This window comes from Cebus imitator, unplaced genomic scaffold (genome assembly GCF_001604975.1).
Source record: "Cebus imitator isolate Cc_AM_T3 unplaced genomic scaffold, Cebus_imitator-1.0 Scaffold150, whole genome shotgun sequence".
NCBI lineage: Eukaryota > Metazoa > Chordata > Mammalia > Primates > Cebidae > Cebus > Cebus imitator.
Window position 1 is genome coordinate 2,797,399 of NW_016107465.1, and position 22,868 is coordinate 2,820,266.

The 22,868-nt window shown below is 38.7% G+C and overlaps 1 protein-coding gene across 6 annotated transcripts in view; it reads right to left on the bottom strand.

The window, feature by feature from the left end:
• Positions 1-22,868, bottom strand: part of PRUNE2 (prune homolog 2 with BCH domain) — a 310,553-nt gene that overhangs the window by 220,524 nt on the left and 67,161 nt on the right. For all 6 annotated transcript variants that reach the window (XM_017543262.2, XM_017543259.2, XM_017543257.2 and 3 more), the window contains exons 5-6: positions 9,699-9,851; positions 6,723-6,817 (exon numbers count right to left, since the gene is read on the bottom strand). In XM_017543262.2, the coding sequence (XP_017398751.1) occupies positions 6,723-6,817; positions 9,699-9,851 (248 nt within the window). The remainder of the gene's footprint in view (positions 1-6,722; positions 6,818-9,698; positions 9,852-22,868) is intronic.

The following is a 22,868-nucleotide window of genomic DNA, read 5'->3' on the forward strand; positions in this document are numbered from 1 at the left end:
GTCTACTTGACTCATCATGCCAAATCTTCTCTATATCAGGCACCAATACTTAGCTTCACTATGAGCACCTAGAACTTGGACGATATTTTTAGTTCAAAAATTAAAATGATTTTTTCAGGAAGCAAAGATGTGAAGACTAAGAGGAAGGAAGTTCGGTACAAAGAGCAGGGAAAGAAGAGTGCTGGCCAAGGATTGCTTCGAGATGTCTAGGCTGTCTGACGCCCTGAGTTTGGGGCAATGACTGATAGCCGATGACTTACTAGTGAACCCCTGAGTGGGCTCAAATTCTAATTAGTCTTGCAAGCTGGTGCTATGTTCCAAGCTATAGACACAGGGCTAGAACAGGACTGGCCTGAGATTTTGGTGCTGGCTCTGCAGATTAGAAAAATGATTTAACCTCTCTAGATTCCAGTGTTCTTATCTCTAAGATAGAGATTGTGGCAGACACTGGTTAATTATTTTCCAAATTGTTTCCTTTTTGTGGGCATACCTATTAGGCTGCATTTTTCAGCCTCCCTCCAGTTAGAAGTGACCATGTGACTGAGCCAACGAAATGAGAGCAGAAGTGAGGAGGGTCACATCCAGACCATAAAAAACTCCCCCCGTGGCCCTCCAAGCTCTTCTCCCTGTTGGCAGACAAAACGGAGATGTCCTCCCGGGCAACCTTGGAAGCCACACGTTGAAGATGGTCTCTGAATCACCCCTGGCCACCTGACTGGGAACACCACATAGGATTGTTACACGAGTAAAAAAATAAACAATTTCTGGGTTGAGTCACTGAGACTTGTGGTTATCTGTTCCAGCTGCTGGAGCTACCTTTACCAATACAGGGGTGATCATAATACCTCTTACAGGGATGATTAAGTGAGATAATGCTTGCTCAACTGTCAGGTACACAGTAAGAACTCACCATCAACTGTCAACTCTTATTATTGTAGCAAGGAAGAGCTGACAGAGCTGAATCCAGAAAGAAATGGAAGCACTCAGGATTTAGAACCTGGAGGACAGTTTTCACGTATTTCTATTAGTTGGGCAAAATGGCTTTGAAAAGTCATCTTTTCAAAATATTTCAATATGTGAATCATATGCTCATCAATATGCTAATGATTTACTAATGATTTGCTAATATGCTAATCGATATGCTATGGTTAGCTAACCATATTGAAATATTTTGAAAAGGTGGACTGGTTCAAGACCAGTTCAAAGATAACATATGCTCCCCAAGAAAGGTATGCGCTCTTTCACAAAATAAGATAGTAAAATACAGGTACTTTCATCTTGGCCTTCAAAAAACTCCAAGCTTAATGAGAAATCATGTTGTGTGCCTAAAACTGGTAAATCAGATTGCAGACTGGTGTGCTAAGTCTTAAATCCTTGGTTATAGTGGGTCACGTATGCTTCACTGAGGCCTGAGTAAACATCCCCTTTTGTCAGGGAGGACTTTAGCAGTGATCTTGGGAATTCATTCTGGTCTGTGCTCTGAATGCTAAGGGAAAACGTTGGTATTTCACCCTAGGCAGTACTCCAAGGTGCGCCATGGCTAGTAATCTCTGTGCAGGGCAGGATGAGTCAGTGGCCTCTGAGTCACTTTAAAGAATGCATCCCAGGCTTCAAACAGCAAAGCAGCTGGTCGTGAGGCGGTCTGAGGCCCCGAGCACAGCAGAACAGCCCAGAATCAAAGAGAGAAAACGGCCCTGAACAATTCTCTCAGACTCCAGCTCTGAAGAAAGGAGACAAAATGCCAACAGCTGAAAGTCCTCACCATTGCTCATTTAAAGGAAATTGATATAAGATAAAAATGTGGGAGCAACAGATGAAATATGCTTCCCAGGCAGCAGGTTCATACAGGCAATCTTAAAATTATAAGTTTCATTCTTTTACGTTGTCTGAAAGATGACTACTTTCACAATAGTATGCATTAGGGGTTGAATTTTGTCCCACAAAAAGTTTTATGTTGAAGTCCTAACTCTTGGCAGCTCAAGATGTGACCTTATTTGCAAATAGGCTTGTTGTAGACATAGTACACTAAGGTGAGGCCAGGCATGGTGGCTCATGCCTGTAATCCCAGCACTTTGAGAGGCCAGGGTGGGTTGATTGCTTGAGCCCAGGAGTTTGAGACCAGCTTTGGGCAATATGGCAAACCCCATCTTTACAAAAAATGCAAAAATTAGCCAGGTGTGGTGATGAACATGTGTAGTCCCAGCTACTCAGGAGGATCAGGTGGGAGGATCCCTTGAGGCCAGGAGGTGGAGGCTACAATAAGCCTTGATCATGCCACCACGCTACAGCCTGGGCAACCAGGCAAGACCCTGTCCCAAAAAATAAATACATAGACAAACAAAGATGAGATTATTAGATGGGTCCTAATCTATTATGCATCCTTATGAAAAAGGGAAATTTGAACACAGAGACATGCATAGAGGGAAGGTGATGTGAAGATGAAGGCAGAGATCCAAGTGATGCTTCTATGTACCAAAACACCAATTACCAGTAAACCATCAGAAGCTAGGGGACAGGCATGGAACAGATTCTCTCCCACCGCCCTGGAAAGGAACTTATCCTACCAACACCTTGATCTTGGACTTCTTGCCTCTAGAGCTATGAGACAATAAATTTCTATTTTTTCAGTCACCTGGTTTGTGGTGAGCCCTAGCACACTGATAGAGCACATACACAAGAATAAATCATACTGCAACTGATCATAATAAAAAGTGATCAAGTCAGGGCATGGTTATTATCCTTCCTGACTAAAGATGCTAATAATGACTAACAGCCTTTTGGGAGACGCTTAAAGAAGGTGTAATAACATTTGGTGTTAGCAGGGGAACCATTTATGTACTGCCGTGAGCAACCTTGCTTCAGTGGCACTTCATTAGAATGAAAAAATGTTTCTTCCCCTTAACATTTTAATATACTGCTTTACTAGGGAGTAAACTAGGCCCAAGAAGTATAATCATTACCAGTTCTGCTGACAAGGGAGTAAAGGCAAAGTTTGCTCTTTGATACCCATAAATTCTCTTCTGATGATCAGATCAACAAGCAACAGAAAGGCCTGAAAAGATCAGGTGTAACAAGAATCAACAAAGTGGATTCCAATATGTCACGTGCATTATCCCACAATATGCCTGCTACTTTCAGACTTGGAATGGCCTGGAGGCCACGTGAAACGAGACTGCAGTTCTCTTTTCAAACAGTCCTCTCTGTAAGAAGGGCTGCCCCTCTAGCGATGTGTCTGATGAGGCCATTTCTACCCACCGCCCCTCAAAATCTCATCCATTCTGACTTCCTATACTGAGCAAAGCACTGAAACTCTGTATAATTGTAATTCATTGCTTTTTATGTATTTCATTCAGCAGCTTATATAACCTTGATTAGGTTACAATGAATATTTGTGAGTTAACTACAATAAAAATGAGAGTCAAAGGGTTTAGAAGCTTTCATCTTATCAGAGTGCCAGAGAACCTGTAAGGAAGTGGTGTTTACCTCCCAAACTCAATGATTCCCTCTGAAGAGCCTGCTGTGTAAGTTACAGGGAGATAAATCTTTCTAATTTTCTGAATATTTCCACCCAAGAAAGTTAATTGGGTCATCAGTCGAATAAAGGTTGTGACTTATACAACGGTGGAATCACACACTGCAAAAAACCATCGAAAATGCAAGGAATCTTCATTCCCTTATGCCTGACATGCTGCAGACCCTACAGTTGATTTCTTCCAGTGACAACACCTAGCTAACTACTCTGCAAAGCCTCCCACTCCATTTTTGGAGAGCAGGATAAGCATGCTGTCTATAAATATGTGGGCCCTTTTTTATCTGCCTGATGTCGTCCTTCAGCCACGGTTATCTGGAAGAAACTGGTTGGGAAAGGAAAAAGTAGGCTGCCTTGGATGCCTAGCTAAGTGGCTTTACTTTCCTAGCTGATTTCTTAAAATCCAAACGGGAAAAAAATTCAGATAGCAAAGGGACAAACTGCAAACACCAATAAGTATCAACTAAATATTTGCATTTACTAAGCATCTACTATGTGCCCAACACTGCGACAGAAAAGTGGAGAGAGATAGAAGTCAAGGATACCATCAGTGCCCTCAATTAATTTTAAATACTGTCTGACCATGATTAAATATGTTAAACAAGTTCAAAATCAATGGAAGATATGATGTAGAGAGTGAAGTCCTAAGCTGGTCACCTAAACTACATTTAGTAAGAGTTCAGAGGGTGGTAATAAAAAATGGTGAATTTGTAAGTGTCATCATGACGTGCCTTGGTTGACTACGCTTTGGAGGATGAACAAGATTTGGAAAGTCATAGGAACTAAGAAGGTTGCTTTGAGAATATACCTAGATTCAAAGATCAATTATACAACTGTTCCAAAACCCACAAAATAAGATTGTGAGGATTCTGTCAATATTTTTTTTTAAGTGAGGTAAATGGGAATGAGAAAGGAATGCTGAAATATAATCAAATATTAGTAGGGATTGGGAAAATATCACAGCATCACAGAGCAATCTACAGAGAAAATTAAACTCTGACATTAACTTGGGAATTTTTCCAGCAGACAGATTGCATAACTGATTTGCATTTTTTTCTTTCAAGGAAGATACAGGATGTTACTAAGAAGTTTTTTTTTTTTTCTACTTCTCAGTCATCTTTAAGATCCCCATTATGCAAAAGTGAAAAGTTCTCATTCAGCCGATAGGAGTTTAAACTGTGTACCCTTCTTTATTATATAACAATGTCCTTCTCCTTTCCTCCCAGATCACGTAACATTTCCAGAGATGTACTTAACCACCTGATTAATTACTGGACCTCTGTAAATTGCTTTCAAGATTAAGATGATTTTTTTTATCACTTATTCTGCTTGATAGGCATTTATAGTTTAACACATCTGACAACACCATTTGCATACCCCTATAATATAAATGGAGGTACATTAAAGCTACGGTAAGTCTATAATATTAATAGCCTTAAAATAATTTGCTAACCATAGACAGTTCCCTAAGCAATTACAAGATGTTCTATGTTAATTTAGGAAGGAATTCCAAACAAGGCATTTAAAACCTAATAAGATGCCATTAAATGAAGGAAGACAGAAGAGGGGGGTGAAGAGAAAGAAAACCCTAAGGCTTGAACTAGTAGAAATGATTCTCAGAGCTACTGACCCTTGCAAGAGCCACATTTTCCTTGGGTTTTTAGGCACAAAGCAGAGTTCTAATTGATGGTGATTATATAGTTACAACATCACAAATTGAATATATTTCTTGAATTGATTCACATCAATATCTAATCATATGGAGCATTTATCAGTTTGAAAGTCCATAGAAACAGTTGAGTCAATTTATCAAGCACAAACAATGAGAACATGCTCTGTAAACTGTGAGGTGCCACAAAACGTCACAGTCTGCCTCTTAGTTTTCATACAGATCTATAAGTTAAATTACAATGTTTATCTACTGGAAATAAATTGGACAAAATGATCACAGAAAAAAAAAAAAGCACCTGGCTTGCTCTTGGGTTTTCTGAGGATGTAGACACCAAGACACGTGCCTGCTATTCTGGAGAAATATACACATTGATATAGTCACCATCACCATGAGAAAAAAATAATAATAAACCCGGTCCAAGGGCTCACACCAGTAATCCCAGCACTTTGGGAGGCCGAGGCGGATCATTTGAGGCCAGGAGTTCAAGACTAGCTTGACCAACATGGTGAAACCCTGCTTCTACTAAAATACAAAAATTAGCTAGGTGTAGTGGCTGGTGCCTGTAATCCCAGCTACTCAGGAGGCTGAAGCAGGAGAATCGCTTGAACCCAGGAGGCGGAGGTTGCAGTGAGCCGAGATGATGCCACTGTACTCCAGCCTGGATGACAGAGCAAGACTCCATCTCAAAAAGAATTTTTTAAAAAATAAAAAACACAAAAAGAATAGCAACAAACAATTCTATAAACCAAAAGACAAACTCCTATAGAGCATATTTTATCTCCATAAACTCGAGAGTTAAGTGCTTCAATCAAAGGTAGATAACCTGATAAAGAACAACCAAAGGTAGATAACCAATAAAGACAATACAGCAGTAAAGAAATACACAGACTTCTACGAAAGCACAAATGTACCTCTATAAAATATAGTTCCCATTAGTTGGGTTAATTAAGATTAACATACAAGTCACTGAAAGCCCCCAAAGCAGTCAAAAGATAATTCACCAAGGAAACATACGAAGACAAGAGTAGCAGTCACTCTGAGCCATTCAGTTAACAGATTGGAAAGAGGTTCCTTATTAATACTTGAGTTGCTGCCATTTATTATCAAAATGGCATGCATCCAGTTTTCAAGATCAAAAGACAACTTTTTTTTTTAAAGAAAAGCTCTATGAACAATACAGGGTAGTACACAGAAAATATGGAAGTGAACCTAATCACACATATCATAATTGCTATTAAACAGGTTAAATATATACCCACATCTGAAAGTTTGTATTCTAGGTTTTGTTTTACCAAGATGAATGAAAGAGCATTCATCTTGAGAACCCAGGTTTGGCATTTTTCATTGTTGAGCATAGTGTTTTCACCCAAATAATAACCTGCCAGTATATTCCAAGTCAAATATAACACAAAGGTGCAAAGGACTACCACGGGCTTATCCAATGGAGAGAGTTATCTTCCAGTTGCTCAGACTGCAATTGTGAGAAATCGATCATTGCTGAAAACGCATTCCCAGCCTTACCTCGAGGTTCATGCTCACGGTACTAATGGCCACTTTTATTTCTCCATCTGACAATTCCTTCAGATCTTTCAACATTGTCTGTTCAATACTTAAACCTGTGGATGACAGGAAAAAAACACCATGTCATACTTGAGGGATTTTTTTTTTTTTTTGGTAATATCAAGGGATATTTAATTTACTCTGTAAATTTCATTCTTTTCCCCTCAAATGTCACTTTTATCCACAATAAATACACATACATTAAGGCAATAATCACATCACATTTGCATCAGTTAGGATCCCAATAGAAAAAATGCACCTCTTTTGCTGCAAAAGCAGGCGTGTTAATGGCAGGACACTTATAGAGATGTGGGCTGGATGAGAAAGTGAATAAAAGATGATGAGGCACCCAGAGATTAGCAAAGGAACACGGGAAAAAAACAGATCTGGAACTGGAGAAGACGGGCTGCAGAAACTACCACCAAAGCAGGAGGAAGGCAGGGAAGATCCACCACAGTCTCATTCTTCTCCTTGCCCCCATCCCTACCTGTTCCTAACTCTTCCTGCTGGTCAAACTCAACCAGAAGCCAGTGTAGTGGGAGCCCATAAGATTAAATACTTAGGGTCCACCTCTGGAGGCCCAGATCAGACAAGGGCAGGGAATGAATGGGTGGAGGTGGGCCAACGAAGAAAAATTAGCATCACCATGCAAACTATTTAAATAATACCAAACACAGCCAAAACCAGCTTTCAGGCTACATTTAGGTAAGCCCCCATGTTTTCCAGAATAATTTCATTCAAAATGCACTTTATACATGTGACTCATAAGACTATCATAATTAAGTTGCTTACCCTCATAATAGGCTCTGACAATGGAGTTATTAAATTCCCTAATTAATGGAAGTAATAATCCAGAATGGATAAATTATCCAGAACTGCATAGTCGTAGTCAGTTGACCAATGGGACTCAATGGGAAATCTATCACAGTAAAGCAGCAAAGGATCTGGCTTGACATTTAATTCTCACACTACAGTATTACATCTGATTAGGCCTACTCTCTTGGGAAGAATATCTATAGTAAAGCCTAGTAAAGCACTGCAATTTTCCCAGAGGTATGTTAAGACATCAGAGACCACTGCTTGCTCTAACCACTCAGAACACTCTGTCAATCACAGTAGCATGGGGAAACAGACTGGCACTAAATATTTTTGACTCGAAGATTGAAAAGCCACAATCTTTCACAATGCAGCATAAAATGATTTATAGAACACCCTGTGACATAAAAGTTGGGTGTCATTGTGAAAATGAATGACAAAATGCATCTGCTTGTACAGCATACACACACGTACACTCACAGCTATGTATACATAACAGAAGGTGCAAGCGACACTGTGGGGGCCCCACCCCATTTCTTCAGATTTTCCCATCCCAGGGCACCTAGCACGATGCTCCACCACCAGCACCTGTCTCTCTTTTCCTGAGGGCTTTCTGTGGCCACCAGAGCCTGCGCTGGAGAATTAAGGCCCCTGGGACTGAGTAGCCTACAGTCTTCCAGTGGTCTGCCGGTAAATGTTTAATGGCCCATAACAAAATCTGATTCATAGTGTTTGTCAATTTCAGGGCTCTAAACGCTACTACCATGGCTGATCTCAAGCTGCCAATCCAACATCACCCAACTCAAAAAATTCCTGAATATTTAACCATCAGCTCCTGGAGCCCAGATGAGCCCACCACTGCACCCCTCAGGTGGGACGACCCTGAAGTACAAGTTTACGCTCTTTCTCATGGTCTCCAGTGGGATTAAGCTACGGTTTCCCATAGAGCCAACTTGCTTGATGAAGCACTCTATTCCCCTATCAGTGTTGAGTAGAACCACCTCCCACATAAGCCACTTTGCCTCAGGCTCTGCCCCTCCTGCCCCAGGAGCAGGAGTTGGGGTGGGGCAGTTGTCGGGGGGTGGGTTCCTGAACTAAGAGAGAGAGAGTTATTTAATTTAGTGTTTATATCTTAAAGACAGACAAACTGGGTTTAATCCTGGCCTGGCCACCTGCTGCTTTTGCTTGATGTTGGGAAAGCGATGACCACTTCCTGCACTTTAGTGTCCTCCCCTATCTGGAGACTAGGACAGCAGAGCACTGACTCTTAGGGTTGTCATGAGGATTCAGCAAGATCATCCTTGCCAAGCTATGCCATCAAAACCTTGTATACACTAGGCATCCAGTGAATTACAGCCATTTTTCATTGTAAAACAGTTGATCTAGGAAATTCACTGTCTTGACAAAGCCTAGACTCTGACAACATCTTCATCAATGTAGCCATCTTCTCTCTCATTTCATTCTCAAACTAATTGATTTACGAAATCCCACTGTGCTTGACATTGCTCCTGCCATCTCCTCAGAATAGAGTCCCGTCAGCACAAGGATTGCATGTAATGATGCACCTGGGATGTGCACTGGACACGTGAATTAACCATACATCCAGACATGAAGGCTTCAGAGGAGAGGCCATAGCACAAGCTGTCTGTTTCCAGGGAGACAACATTATGTGCCTGAAAACCTTCCACCAGCACAAGTAATAGGAAGAAGGTGAATCACATTCAATGTTCTCAGCCAGGCACAGTGGCTCACACCTGTAATCCCAGCACTTCAGGAGGCCGAGGCAAGCGGATGACTTGAGGCTGGGAGTTCAAGACCAGCCTGGCCAACATGGTAAAACTCCATCTCTACTAAAAATACAAAAACTAGCTGGGCGTGGTGGTACACGCCTGTAGTCTTAGCTACTTGGGAGACCAAGGCAGGAGAATTGCTTGAACTCAGGAGGTGGAGGTTGCAGTGAGCCAAGATTGTGCTACTGCACTCCAGCCTGGGCGATAGAGCGAGACTCTGTATGAAAAACAAAGAAAGAAACAAATATACCTTCTCAGGCCTGATGACACTCCATGCCACAAACCATCCCTACTCAGGAGGGATGAGAGAGCTGGGGATGGAGTCACTCACCCTGAGCACTGAACTGGGTCTCCTGCAGAACGTTGATGATGTCCTCTCTTGGAGGCAAGTTAGGAAATTTTTCTTCCAGGATGGAAAGAATTTCCTCCTGCTTCTCTGAGATCTTCTCCGATTCCATGGTCATCCACTTGAAAAGAATGCTACCTGAAAGGTTTGAATAAACATGCGCTTAAAGCTTTCCAGCCACACCAGAACAGGGGCCAGGAAAATCGGTGTTTCTTAGCCTCTCAATCTAAGCTTTCCATTCCTGTCTCTCACCTGGACTGGGGTCCTCCACATGTAACATTCCAGAGGCAATTTTTAGAAAACAATTGAACCATCATCCAGCTTCATTATTCTCCAAGCATTGCTCTCTGCAAATTAACTCACCATAGCATACTCTATGTTACAGAATTCATGGATAAAGGAAAAAAATGTGTAGCTTCCCCCTACCCCACCCAAACACACAAGAAGATATACATCAGTCTTAAGTGATTTCAAAATGGAAGTTAGTGGTAAACTATTTAAAAGTGTAATCAGCCTTATTTTCTTTAAGGGACCACAGAGAATGCTATTCCCACTTATTATAGGACGAACTTTACATACAAACTTCTTCCTTGTCACACTAAATGAATCTATAATCCCACTGTCAACAGCTGAAGAATCTGACAAGGTGGTTAACCTGACGTCCATTTCTGATCTCCCAAGCATCATCACAGTTTTAAAGTCATTTATAATGAGCTAATTATAAGGACTCACAAGCTGAGTCTAAATCACAGGTTTAAATTACAAAGTAACTTTCCAGTATGAGGGACCTTGCACAAACTCCTGTGACCTCTGTGGATAATCTCATCTTGAAAGGGAGGAGTTAACACCCCATGTGTACTCTTACTCTTCCCTGCATTCCAAGCCCAGATTACCATAGGGTCACCATGGGAGAGACAAGTTTTGTTTAATGATGAATGATTAAACTCTCTAAAAATCCCCAAATCTATTGAATAATCAAGGTACTACCGCCTGTGTTTCAGTGTAGCCTTAATGTAAGTCATGGTGGAGGGAAAATGGAAAATAAATAAAAGAGTGAAGAAGGTAAAAGGGGAAATAAAGTATTCAGTGAGGGAAAACTATGGTACCCAATCCAAATATATGGCCTGAGACCTACAGAATCTAGAGATGAGGACTACGTTTGCCATCAAACATGCTGGAATGTCCCAAGCAAGTCACCTGGCCTCTGTTTCCAGTTCTCTTTTTTTTTTTTTTTTGTTTGTTTTTTGTTTTTGTTTTTTTTTTCTCTCCACACAGAGAGTTTCACTCTTGTCACCCAGGCTAGAGTGCAATGGCGTGTTCTTGGCTCACTGCAACCTCCACCTCTTGGGTTCAAGTGATTCTCCTTGCCTCAGCCTCCCAAGTAGCTGGGATTATAGGCATGCGCCACCGCGCTTGGCCAGGTTTCTCATTTTTAAAACAGGAATAATACTGCTCTCCCAGCTCACAGTGTTATACCAAGAATCAAATGAATGTAAACATCATAATGAAAAGTAAATATTGCCAAATATATTTAAAGCATTTCATCCATTCATTACCTCACAATTACTGAGTGCCTTTTATGGGCCAGGCACTATGCTCGATGCTAAACGATTCAAAATTAGACTAGAGGTAACCTTGCCTCTTGAAGCTCACGGGAAATTAGAGGTTACAAATAAGTAAGCACAAACATTATCAGTAACAGAGAATAAGAAATATTGCTGGGGAAAAACACAGTACTCTGAATCTAGGCCAAATTTAGGGTTCAGAGAAGTCTTCCTAAGCTGAGCTTGAAGGACAACTAGAGACTTAAGGCAAAGGCAAGAGAGACATTATGATACAGAAAGGGCCCGTGCAAGGGCACTGGAGTGGGAGAGAATTGGGCCAGTTCTATAGAAAGCAATTAATTACAGGTAGATAGTAGGATTTTAGCAGGGGAAATGTTGAAAAATTAGGTTGGAGAGATAAGAGGCCAGACCATGAAGGGCCTTACAAGCTGCCTTAAAGTTTGTCTTTTATGTTTTAAGGGGGATGAGGAATCTTTAAAGAGTTTTAAGTAGGGAAAGTAACATGCTCACATTTATGTTTTATAAGAACCACTCTGGCTATCAATGGAGAAAAAAAATTAGATGAGGAACATGGGGAGGACCAGTAAGAAGGCTGTTTTGGGTAAGAACGAAGGAAAGAACAGTCAGCACACAGACCTAAACTGATTCCATGTCAACAGTCATTTGAAGGTGGAGGGCAGCCAACTGGATTTTGTGTATACCCTGTGGTCTGCCAATCTCTGACATAAAACTCACACTAGAAAGATTACTTTCCCCCTCTTTATTAAGGCAATGGTAAATATGAATTTCAAAAAAAATCTTCATCTGCTTCTGGCTCTGATAGACTACTTGTACTAAGAACAAGGATAAATGGTAGATCAAGTTTTTAAAAACCTGTGACTGTATCACAGAGTTACCCAAGTAACTATCTTGGAATATAAGGTCCTGGAGAGGGTTAGTAAGCGCAGAGAAGTGAGCCCAACATTTGGTGTTGCTTTTCCTCTTATGCTAATTCATAAGTAATAAAATAAGCCAATAGCCTGAAAAAGCAAATCTAACAGAAGTTTAACAGCCTATGGAGATAAAAACTAAAGTTTAGGACCCTCTACAGAAAAGGAGTCTTAGTTAAGTAACCCAGGTTTTGAGACGGAACCCCTAGAGTTACATCCTAGGACAAGGGTTGGAAAACTACAGTCTGGAGATCAAATCTGGCTAATTGCCTGTTTCTATAAACAAAGCTTTATTGGAACACAGCCACATTCATTAATTCACATATTGTTTATAGATGCTTTTGTGTTATATTGACAGAGTTGAGTAGTTTCAACAGAGACTATAGGCCCACAAAGCCTAAAGTATTTACTATCTGGAACTATGCCAACCCCTGCCCAGGGAAAAGGGTGAAGCAAAAATTGATCAGTCTTCATAAACTCCGAAATCCCAATTTGAATTGGCTTAAGCAGAGAATAGTTTTTATCTGTCATTCTTGTTGTCTTTGGGGTGCAAAATTAAATCCTCCCAAGAGCAAAATAATTTTGTCATCTCTGGTCTCATCATCTCTACATTTTTCATATACACTATTCAGTCACCCATAACAAATTACCAGTCATAAAGGAAATAGAACAAATGACTGGAAACTCTAGAAGAATAAACTCATGAGGAAAAGAACAGAAACAGAATCAGAGGGGATTTTTAAAAATAGCTGAAGAATTACAACAGAGAATTAGAATCTGTAAGTAAAATAATCAAATGAAATTTCAAAACTGTAAATTTAATAATTTAGAACTCAAATGTGTTGACAGCAGATTACACTCATGGGGAAAAGATTAGTGAAAAAAGAAAACAGGTCAGAAGAAAATAACCATTCTGAAGCACAGAGAGAAAAAATGATGAAAAATACATAGAGGAGCTTAAGAGAGATGGAAAAATGGAGCAAAGTCTAACAGATAGGCGCTAGTTCCCCTTGGAGAGGAAAGAATGAAGCTGAAGCAATATTTGAAAAGGCAATGGGTATACTAATTTTTCAAAATTAATGAAAGGCTATGAGTCAGGCACAGTGGCTCACGCCTGTAATCCCAACACTTTGGAGGCTGAGGTGGGTAAATCATTTGAGGTCAGGAGTTCGACACCAGCCTGGCCAACATAGTGGAACTCTGTCTCTACTAAAATACAAAAACTAACCAGGCGTGATGGTGGGCGCCTGTAATCCCAGCTACTCAGGAGGCTGATGCACAAGAAACGCTTGAATGCAGGAGGCAGAGGTTACCGCTAGCTGAGATCATGCCACTGTCCTCCAGCCTGGGTAATACAGCCAGACTCAGTCTCAAAAGAGAAAAAGAAAGAAAAAGAAAAAGGAAAAGGAAAAGGAAAACTATGAGACCAAATCAGGATAAAGACAAAGACAAACACTTCTAGATGCCTGATAGTAAAACTGCTAAAAAAAAAAAAATTACAGAGAGAAAAAAAAAAATTAAAACACTCAGAGAAAAAAAGGGCTTTAAAAGTATAATTGAATTTTCAATTAAAATGATGAAAGTCTAAAGACAATAGAATATCTTCAAAGTGCTATTATAAAATAATTGCCCATCTAGAATTCTATACTGACTGAAAACAAATTTTAAAAGAAGGCAAAATAAAGACATTTCAGAAAAAAATTTAAAAATCTCAAAGTACGTGTCACAAAATCTACACCAAAAGAAAACATTAAGGCAGAAAATTATTCCATAAGGAAGTAAAGAAATTCAGGAAGGAAAGAAAAACATGGGACAATGTAAATATGTGGGTAAGAATAAATCAACTTTCACTGTAGAAAACAATTATAGTAATATTTTAAAGACTTTAAAATTATGGTAATATTTTAAACAGTTTAAAATATTATACATGCATAATTAAAATAATTTTAATAGTAACAAATTGAGGAAGGGCTAAGTAGAGAGAAGGTGTTTTAGGTTCTTAGGTGTCAGGGAAATAATAAAATTATCAATTTACAAGATATTGTAACTGTATGTTGTAATTGCTGCTGTAACCACTAAAAGAATATCAAAAATACTTACTTAGTATATAGCAGTAAAGAAATGAGAGGAAAAAAGAAAATGTGAGACAACTAGGAAACAAACAGCAAAATAATAAATTTAAACCCAGATGTAATTGCAATTACATTAAACATAAAGAGACACAGCACTTTGATTAAAAGATATTATCAAACTGCATTTTAGAAACCAGAATGACAATATACTGTTTATCAGAGCACACCTGAATCACTGGAAGGTTTAAAGTAAAAGGATAGAAAAAGATACAACACGCTAACACCAATCACAAGAAAGTTGGTGTAATATGCTAATATCAAACAAAACAGACTACAACACAAGAAGAATTACATGAGATTAAGACAAATATTTTTATAGTAATAAAGGGCCAATCCTCAGGAAGACACATCGTTCTAAATTTTTATGTACTAATAGCATAGCTTCTAAATATATAAAGCAAAAACTGACAAAACTAGATGAAAAATGAGATAAACACACAGTCACAGTGAGAAATTGTAACACATCTCTTACTGTAAGAACCAGCAGGATAAAGTATGCAAAAATATAGAACATTTGACCAACACAAGTAACAAATTTGATCTAATTAACATATATGAAATTGCTATCAACAGTGGTGGACTATACTTTCTTTTCCAATACAAATGAAACATTTACCAAAATTGATCATCTGTTGAAGCAGAGATCAAGTTCTAATAAATTTCAAAAGGTAGCAGTTATAGAGTTATAGCTTGTGGCTACATGAAAAATAGTCTAAAAACAATAACAAAACAAAAACAACAATGCACTTCTAAATAACTCATGATAAAAGAAGAAATCGCAATGTAAATCAGAATATATAATAATTTCAACTAAATAAGAATGAAAATATGACAGTTTAAATTGTGGGATTCAACTCAAATTGTGCTCTGAGGAAATTTTATAGCCTTAAAAGCGTAAGAGTTAAAATACACACACAAACATTAAATTCACCTAAAAAAGGTAGAAGGACAAATATAATAAACATAAGAGCAAAACTTAAAGGAAATAAACACATATGGAAAAAAATCAGTAGAACAAAACTTTGATTTCTGGAAAAAACTAAAAAAAGTAGTTTTGAAAACAACTCAAGAAAAAAAGAGCCAGTAGAGAAAGAAGACATAGTTTGCCCATATTAATAATGAAATTGTGACATAACAACAGATTTTACTGACATTAGAAGATACTAACAACTTGATTTTAATAAGTTTTAAAATTTAGACAACATGGACACCACTAGGAAAATTCAACTTGCCAAAACTGGCAGAAAAAGAAATTAAAAATATGAATAGTTTTATATATATTTAAAAATGAATCCAAAGTTAAGTCCATAATTCCAAATATTTAAGGACTGTTAATTTTACATAAATTATTCCAAAGAATAGAAAATGAGAGATTTCCCAAAAGTCTAAAGAATTATATCTTCATTTTATGAATTTTATGAATCTGCCATAACCTTAATACCAATACCTGATAGGGCATTACAAGAAAGAACAGTTAGAGGCAAGTCTCTCTCATAAACATAGATGCAAAAAACTTTTTAAAAAAACTAGTCCCAAGTCAAATTCAACAATTTATAATAGGATGTTGTATGGCCACCAAATAGGGATCTTCTAAGAATCAAAGGACAAATTAATATTCAAAAAGCAATCAATTATAATTGACCAGATTAATCAAGAGGAAAAATCCTATGATCACCTAGATAGATAGATGTCAAGCGGTAAAACTATTTCAGAAAATCTAAAAGTTAATCATTATGTGAAATCTTAGTCAAGTGGAAATAGAGGACAACTTCTTTATTTGATGAATGGCATTTATAAAAACCAAATACAGAAAGCAAACATCACAGTTAATTGTGGAATAAAGAAAGACTTCCACTTCAAATAAAGAATGAGAATAAGATGCCAATTTTTTTTTTTTTTTTTTTTTTTTTTTTAGATGTAGTCTCACTCGGTCACCCAGGCTAGAGTGCAGTGGCTAAGATCTTGGCTCACTGCAACTTCTGCCTCTCAGGTTCAAGTGATTCTCCTGCCTCAGCCTCCTGAGTAGCCAGGATTACAGGCATGTGCCACTACACCTGGCTAATTTTTGTATTTTGGTAGAGATGGGTTTCGCCACATTGGCCAGTCTGGTCTTGAACTCCTGATGTCAGGTGATCTGCCCACCTCGGCTTCCCAAAGTGCTAGGATTACAGGCTTGAGCCACTGTACCTGGCCCCAAGATGCCTAGTATTGTTATTCTTATTCAACACTGTTCTGTGAATCCTAACCAGAGTGCAATAAGGCAAGCAAAAGAAGTAAAAAGTATAAATAAAGGAAAATAAAGAATAAACACTGTTTTTCCTCATAGATGATACAATTATATGTGTAAAAAATCTCAAAGAATCTACAAATGAGCTCAGGATAGTCAGTAAATTTAGCAAGTTTGCTTCATTAAGGTCAATAATACAAAATTGCCTGTATTTCCACAACTAATTAAAAATCAAAAATTGAAAAATGCAATAGCTTTGAGATATTAAATACTTAATGTGCCCTGGCTACAGTTAAACCAAGAATCCAGTTTCTTTGATTTGGGGATCGTATTTCTGAAATACATAAAATGGAAAGGCAGTATTCAGAAATTAATCTAACAGATGCTACATTAAACAGAGACCTATGGAATAATTTAATGAAAACAGACATCTGAACATTGGCTCATAGCTAAGTTTGACTTGACTATTACAAAGGAGGTGATATACTGATAAAAGTATGAAAACTAATTCAAAAAGATGCTCATGATACTCTGAGTTATTTTTACTGCATAAGAAAGACTACAGCCCAACTTTATCCCAGGAACTCATCTATGGCAAATTTTTCTACTTTATGTTAGAAACCCATTTAATTACAAGCTTATTTACCTGTATCATGACTTACAGCAGCCAGAGACACCTCTCAGCAAATTCAAATCTATTTTTGTAGTGAGCATTGATCTAGCTTACAGCAAGTTTTGCAGAATGAAGGAAATACTGAAATCCACAAGGATGTACGCCAAAGTGTCCCAGCTATACATAGGCAGGGCTGAGGGAAGGAGCGATTAACAGCAAGCAACAAAGAAAGCAATTATGAGGAAATAGAAACAAACACTTCATTCCATTAGAAAAGAAATCAACCAGAATATTCTTTGCTCAAAAGAATGGAGAAGTGAAGGACCTCTTGCCAAAAGCAATTGCAGTACATTAATATTAAACATGATCTAATGAAGTCAGAAACTGTTTGGGGAAAACATTCAACGAAGTAAAGGCATAGCCTGCATGATAAATTCTTAGCAGAAAAGAAGCAGCTTAAATCTTTTTTTCTTTTACCTAGGATTGATTTTTTTCATATTGAAACAATTCAGGAATGAATAACAGAGAGGAAGAGGGAGGGGAAAAATAGAAGGAAGGAGCAAAAAGAAATACAACTTAGTTTACGTTTTGGTCAGAAGAGGTATAAAAAGAAGCCAATTACCTGTCTACTATTCCCATAAATTTAAAATGTCTGAATTTAAGAATAAAGATTATCTTATCTTTGTGTGACAGAGAAATAGCGAACACTCTTGAGGGTGAGGAATCATTCTGGTTTTATAACTAGCACTTCTCCCTACCCGAAGTATCCTCCTCCTAAGCAAAACAGTCCCTCTTCCTAAGCAAAACAGGCAATGTAATTTCCTCTGGACTTTGTAACCATTTCAGGAGAGGGATGATTCACTCTTTGGGCAAGAAAAAAAAAAACAAAAAACTGGCTCTTTTCCTTTCCTATTTGACCTCCTTAAAAGGATCTTTTTGAAGCTGTTAATCCAGGCTATTAAAATAGCAAGCAACTATTCTTTATTAAAGGTCAAATGAAACCACCAATAGGAAGGAGAGAGTTTGTTTACATTTTAAAAACCTGGGGTATTAGTTTTTCACTTAGTACTAGGCTAAGAACAACTGCTCTTCCTTCTCTTTGTCTTGTGGCTTCTGTCAAGGCCTTATACAAATAAAAGTGAAACGCCATTTGGGTAAAGTGCGGTCTTGATCTAAGGGTGCCTGATAATCAGTGGCCAAAATCTCATTGCCAGCTGGTTCCCAGAAACACACACACAAATACAAATGTGATGTGCGTGTGTGGATGCGCACATGATCCCCAATGTGATGATTCAGCAATTTAATGGAGCTTAAATTTGGCAGTGGTCCTCTAGCACACATCTCCGGAGAAATGAAAGAATACGGGTTGAGGAGTCTAGCAGGTCTGTAAGTGTTTGCTTTTGGCACAAACCCAGAGCATAACCAGGCACCAACTTTAGCCAGCAAGACTGTATAATGTGACTTTTTGGAACTTTCATGCCTTTGAAAATGACCACAAAATGATCTCAGAATCAGACAGGCGGAGGGAGAAGCCTAAGAACAGGAGAAGGAGAAAAGGCAGAGGAGAAAGAAAACAAAGAAGAACCCAGCAAAAACAAGTGGGCAAAGTGGGCAAGGAAAGGGTGAAGCTAAAAGATTTCATTTCCAAAACTCAAGGCCATTTATGATCTTACCTTCATGAGCACGTTCTCTTCACACACACACATGCACACATAAATTTTTAGATAAGTATGTGCCTTTCCAAACGAAAGTGGATGCTAATGATTTGTTCCCTGAAATTTCTAAGTTTTGCAGTATATCCTATTAAAAAGCAACAGCAAGACCTAGGAATTGTAAGAAGTATTAATTTTTTAAGATGCAATTTCAGTTTTATTAAACCTCCCACAAAGCCTGAACAAATTTTGGCCATAGATGAGTCGCCTGTTGACATTTATCCATGACTGTCCTGCCAGAGCCCAAAGGAAAGAGTGACAGGGGACATTATTAGAGAAACACAAGCACGTTAGTTCTCTGCTGGCAACATGGCACATACCTCTAACTAGTATACAGATGATCTTTTAAACAACATCCATAACAATCGAGTTCTACCTCCATGTTTGAATACAGTAATATACCATCCATCATGCAAACGCTAATATGTAGCTACAGCTGTAAGCACAAGACTAAACAGATTCAAATATAATTGCATATAAATATGTAGTTTTTGGATTTAGACAAAAACATCAGCATGTACAGAAAAGAAATTTGGAGCAGAAAATAAGGTTGCTAGACTAAAGGAAAAGCTGATTAAAAAACAAAGTTATTAAAGCAACCCCCATACACTGATTGAGGAGCAGGAAGTATCTGACATGCTGTGCACAATTCCTGCATATGTCCCCATTGCATGTGGAAAAGGACAGTGGGGGTGTATCTGACATTATCAGGTGTCTTTTCAAGACTGATGAAAAAGAAATATATTTAGGTTTAATTGTCTTTTAAAAATGAGAAACTGGTATGTGTGTTTATTTCAGTAAAAATATGAATATTATAATTAATCATTTTTTAAATTTTTTCATTGGCTCCAGGAAGCTCATATCCAAAATTTCAAATCAAATACTATTTTTACTCCTCCAAATTTATAATTGTATCTGATCTTATCCTTTTCTGTACTTGTTTTTATTTTTCCTGACCTTGACCTATTCTTCTCCTTTATTATATTGTATGCATTTTTGTAAGCATCCTCAGATATTTTATGAAAGAAGGAAAAAAATAATAACATAGATAAACCTATACAAGTAGATCCTCTATTTAATACAAAGGTAGAGATCTAAAAAAAATGAATATATATACTATATGATTCCATTTATATAACATACAAATACAGACAGAGGCCAGGCACGGTGGCTCATGCCTGTAATCCCAGCACTTTGGGAGGCCAAATCAGGCAGATCACTTGAGGCTAGGAGTTCAAGACCAGCTGACCAACATGACAAAACCCTGTCTCCACTAAACATACAAAAATTAGCTAGACATGATGGGAGACACCTGTAATCCCAGATACTTGGGAGGCTGGGGCAGGAGAATTGTTTGAACCCTGGAGGCGGGGGTTGCAGGGAGCCGAGATTGCACCATTGCACTCCAGCCTGGGCAAAAAGACTGAAACCCTGTCTCAAAAACACGAAAACAAACACAGCAGCCAGAACTCATCTGTACCTCTATGGGGTACACACAGGGATGTTAAAACTATAAAGAAAAGCAAAGAGTGTACCACAAAAATGAGAATACTGGCCGGGCACGGTGGCTCATGCCTGTAATCCCAGCACTTTGGGAGGCCGAGGCGGACGGATCATAAGGTCAGGAGATTGAGACTATTCTGGCCAACATGGTGAAACCCCGTCTCTACTAAAAATACAAAAATTAGCTAGGCGTGGTGGTGCATGCCTGTAGCCTCAGCTACTGGGAGAATGAAGCAGGAGAATCGCACTCTAGCCTGGCGACAGAGTGAGGTTCTGCCTAAAAGAAAAAAGAGAATACTTGTTAACGCTAGTTAGGTAGAAAGTAAATGGCAGTGGGAAGGAGCACAAAAAGGTCTTTCTCCTTACCCGGATAATTGTTAAAAGGGTGTTCACTTGGTGATAATTCTATGAACTGTTTATATGTGACTTTACGTATATGTTTTGCATTCTTTTTGGTACACAGTATTATACTCCACTAAAAGGTTAAAATTATATTTATTTATTTATTTACTCATTTATTTATATAACCGAATAGTGAAAATAAAAATGCTTGCAAAACACTAGGATTTCTAAAAGCTAAAAAGTAAATGATTAAAAGAAGGGGTTTTTGTTTTTTGTTTTTTTAACTAGAAGGAACAATATCCAAATTCTACACATTAAGAATGTTAGAAGGGTGGACTGAAGTGGGTTGGAAATTAGAGTATCGTAGCTTGACGAAATCGATACAGCCATAAACATAGAGAGCACATAAACAATCTTGCAAAATTCCTTTTATGACAGTGTTTATCGAGGGCCTACTATGTGCCAGGTACTTTTCTAGGTCCCAGAGACACAGCAGTGAAGCAATGCACACAACATAAAGGTCTGTTTTCTCATAAAGTTACATCCTGGAGTGAAGAAGCAACAGGGAAGAGGAGGCTCCTGAGAGGTAGAGAGATGAGGAGATGCTATAGAGAAAAACAAACTTTCCAGAAGGAAGGAACGGCTTCTGTAAAGTCTCAACAGTGGAAAGATTTTGGCATATCTGAAAAGCTGAAAGGCTCCTGTGCCAGGAACACAGTGGGAAAGGGGGAAATCTTAACAGGTGAGGTGAGAAGAGGCAGAGGAGCGATGATGTGGTGGTCTATAGGGGTGGAGGAAGGATGCTTGGATTTTGAGTGTGACACGTTTGAAGCACGAGGTTGAAATGACCTGACTTACAGTTTACAAGGTCATTCTGACTACTTCATGGGCAATGGGTTTTACGGCAATGCCCAAAGATAGGGCAACAGGCCGGCAGCTATGGCAGTTGTCAAAGTGAGGCAGAATGGAATCTTGAATTGGATCACTAGCAGTGATCATGGAAAATGTAGAGGGAGTCATGTTATGTTCTGGATGGAGGGTTAGCAGGACTTGCTAATGGATTAATGGGAGCAGAAGGCAAAAGAATCATGTGTAATCCCTAGATTATGGCTTAAGCAATCAGGTGATTTACTAAAATGAAGAAACTGGAATAATAGCAGGTTTGGAGGTACAAGAAACTATAAGGTTCTGCTGCAGTCATGTTAAAGAAGTGGTGCTAATTGGACAAGCATGTGAAGATGTCACGTGGGCATTGCATACAAATCTGGAACTCTAAAAAGAGGTCACAGGTGGAGATACAGGCAGTCATCAGCCTATGTATAATATTTAAAGTCTTGGAACTAAATAAAGTCACCTAAAGATAGCATATAGAGAAAAAGGTCAAGTTTTAGGCACCCAACACTTAGAAGCTGAGAAGAGGAAAAGGAGCTAACAAGCAAGACTAAGGAAGAGTCGGCCCAACCATTTGCATATTAAGGAACACATTGAAAGTGACTTCCCCCCCACCTCCGGCCCCAGCACGGTGGCCTAAGACGTATACATAAAGCCTTCTCCAAGAACCAAGGGAATCAATATCTTGGTCCACCTGAAATCCATTTATAGCACACCAGCGTGCCTAAACATGATGTGTTCTAGGATATGGCCATGGGAATGAAAAGCAAAGGACAATCAAGTCGATGAAGTACTTAGCTGATAGTAAATTTAGAGTTTTTTTGGTACAATGGTTATAATAATATACTGTCCATCAAGGTCTAATTATGATGCTTTTAAAGATTCATTCCAGTCTCAGCTATAAATATCTAGTCCCATGACTTCAGGAAACACATTTTCCAAAATTCCTTATGGCAAAGATGTGTATAAAAATATTGACATTCTTTCAAAACCTAGAAGAATACATAAAAATATGTTCCAGGCTGAGCATGGTAGCTCATGCCTGTAATCCTAGCACTTTAGGAGGCCTAGGCGGGTGGATCGCCTGAGGTCAGGAGTTCGAGACCAGCCTGGTCAACATGGCGAAACCCTGTCTCTATTATACAAAAATTAGCTGAGCACTATGGCAGGCTTCCATAATCCCAGCTACTCCAGAGGCTGAGGCAGGAGAATTGCTTGAATCCGGGAGGCTGAGGTTGCAA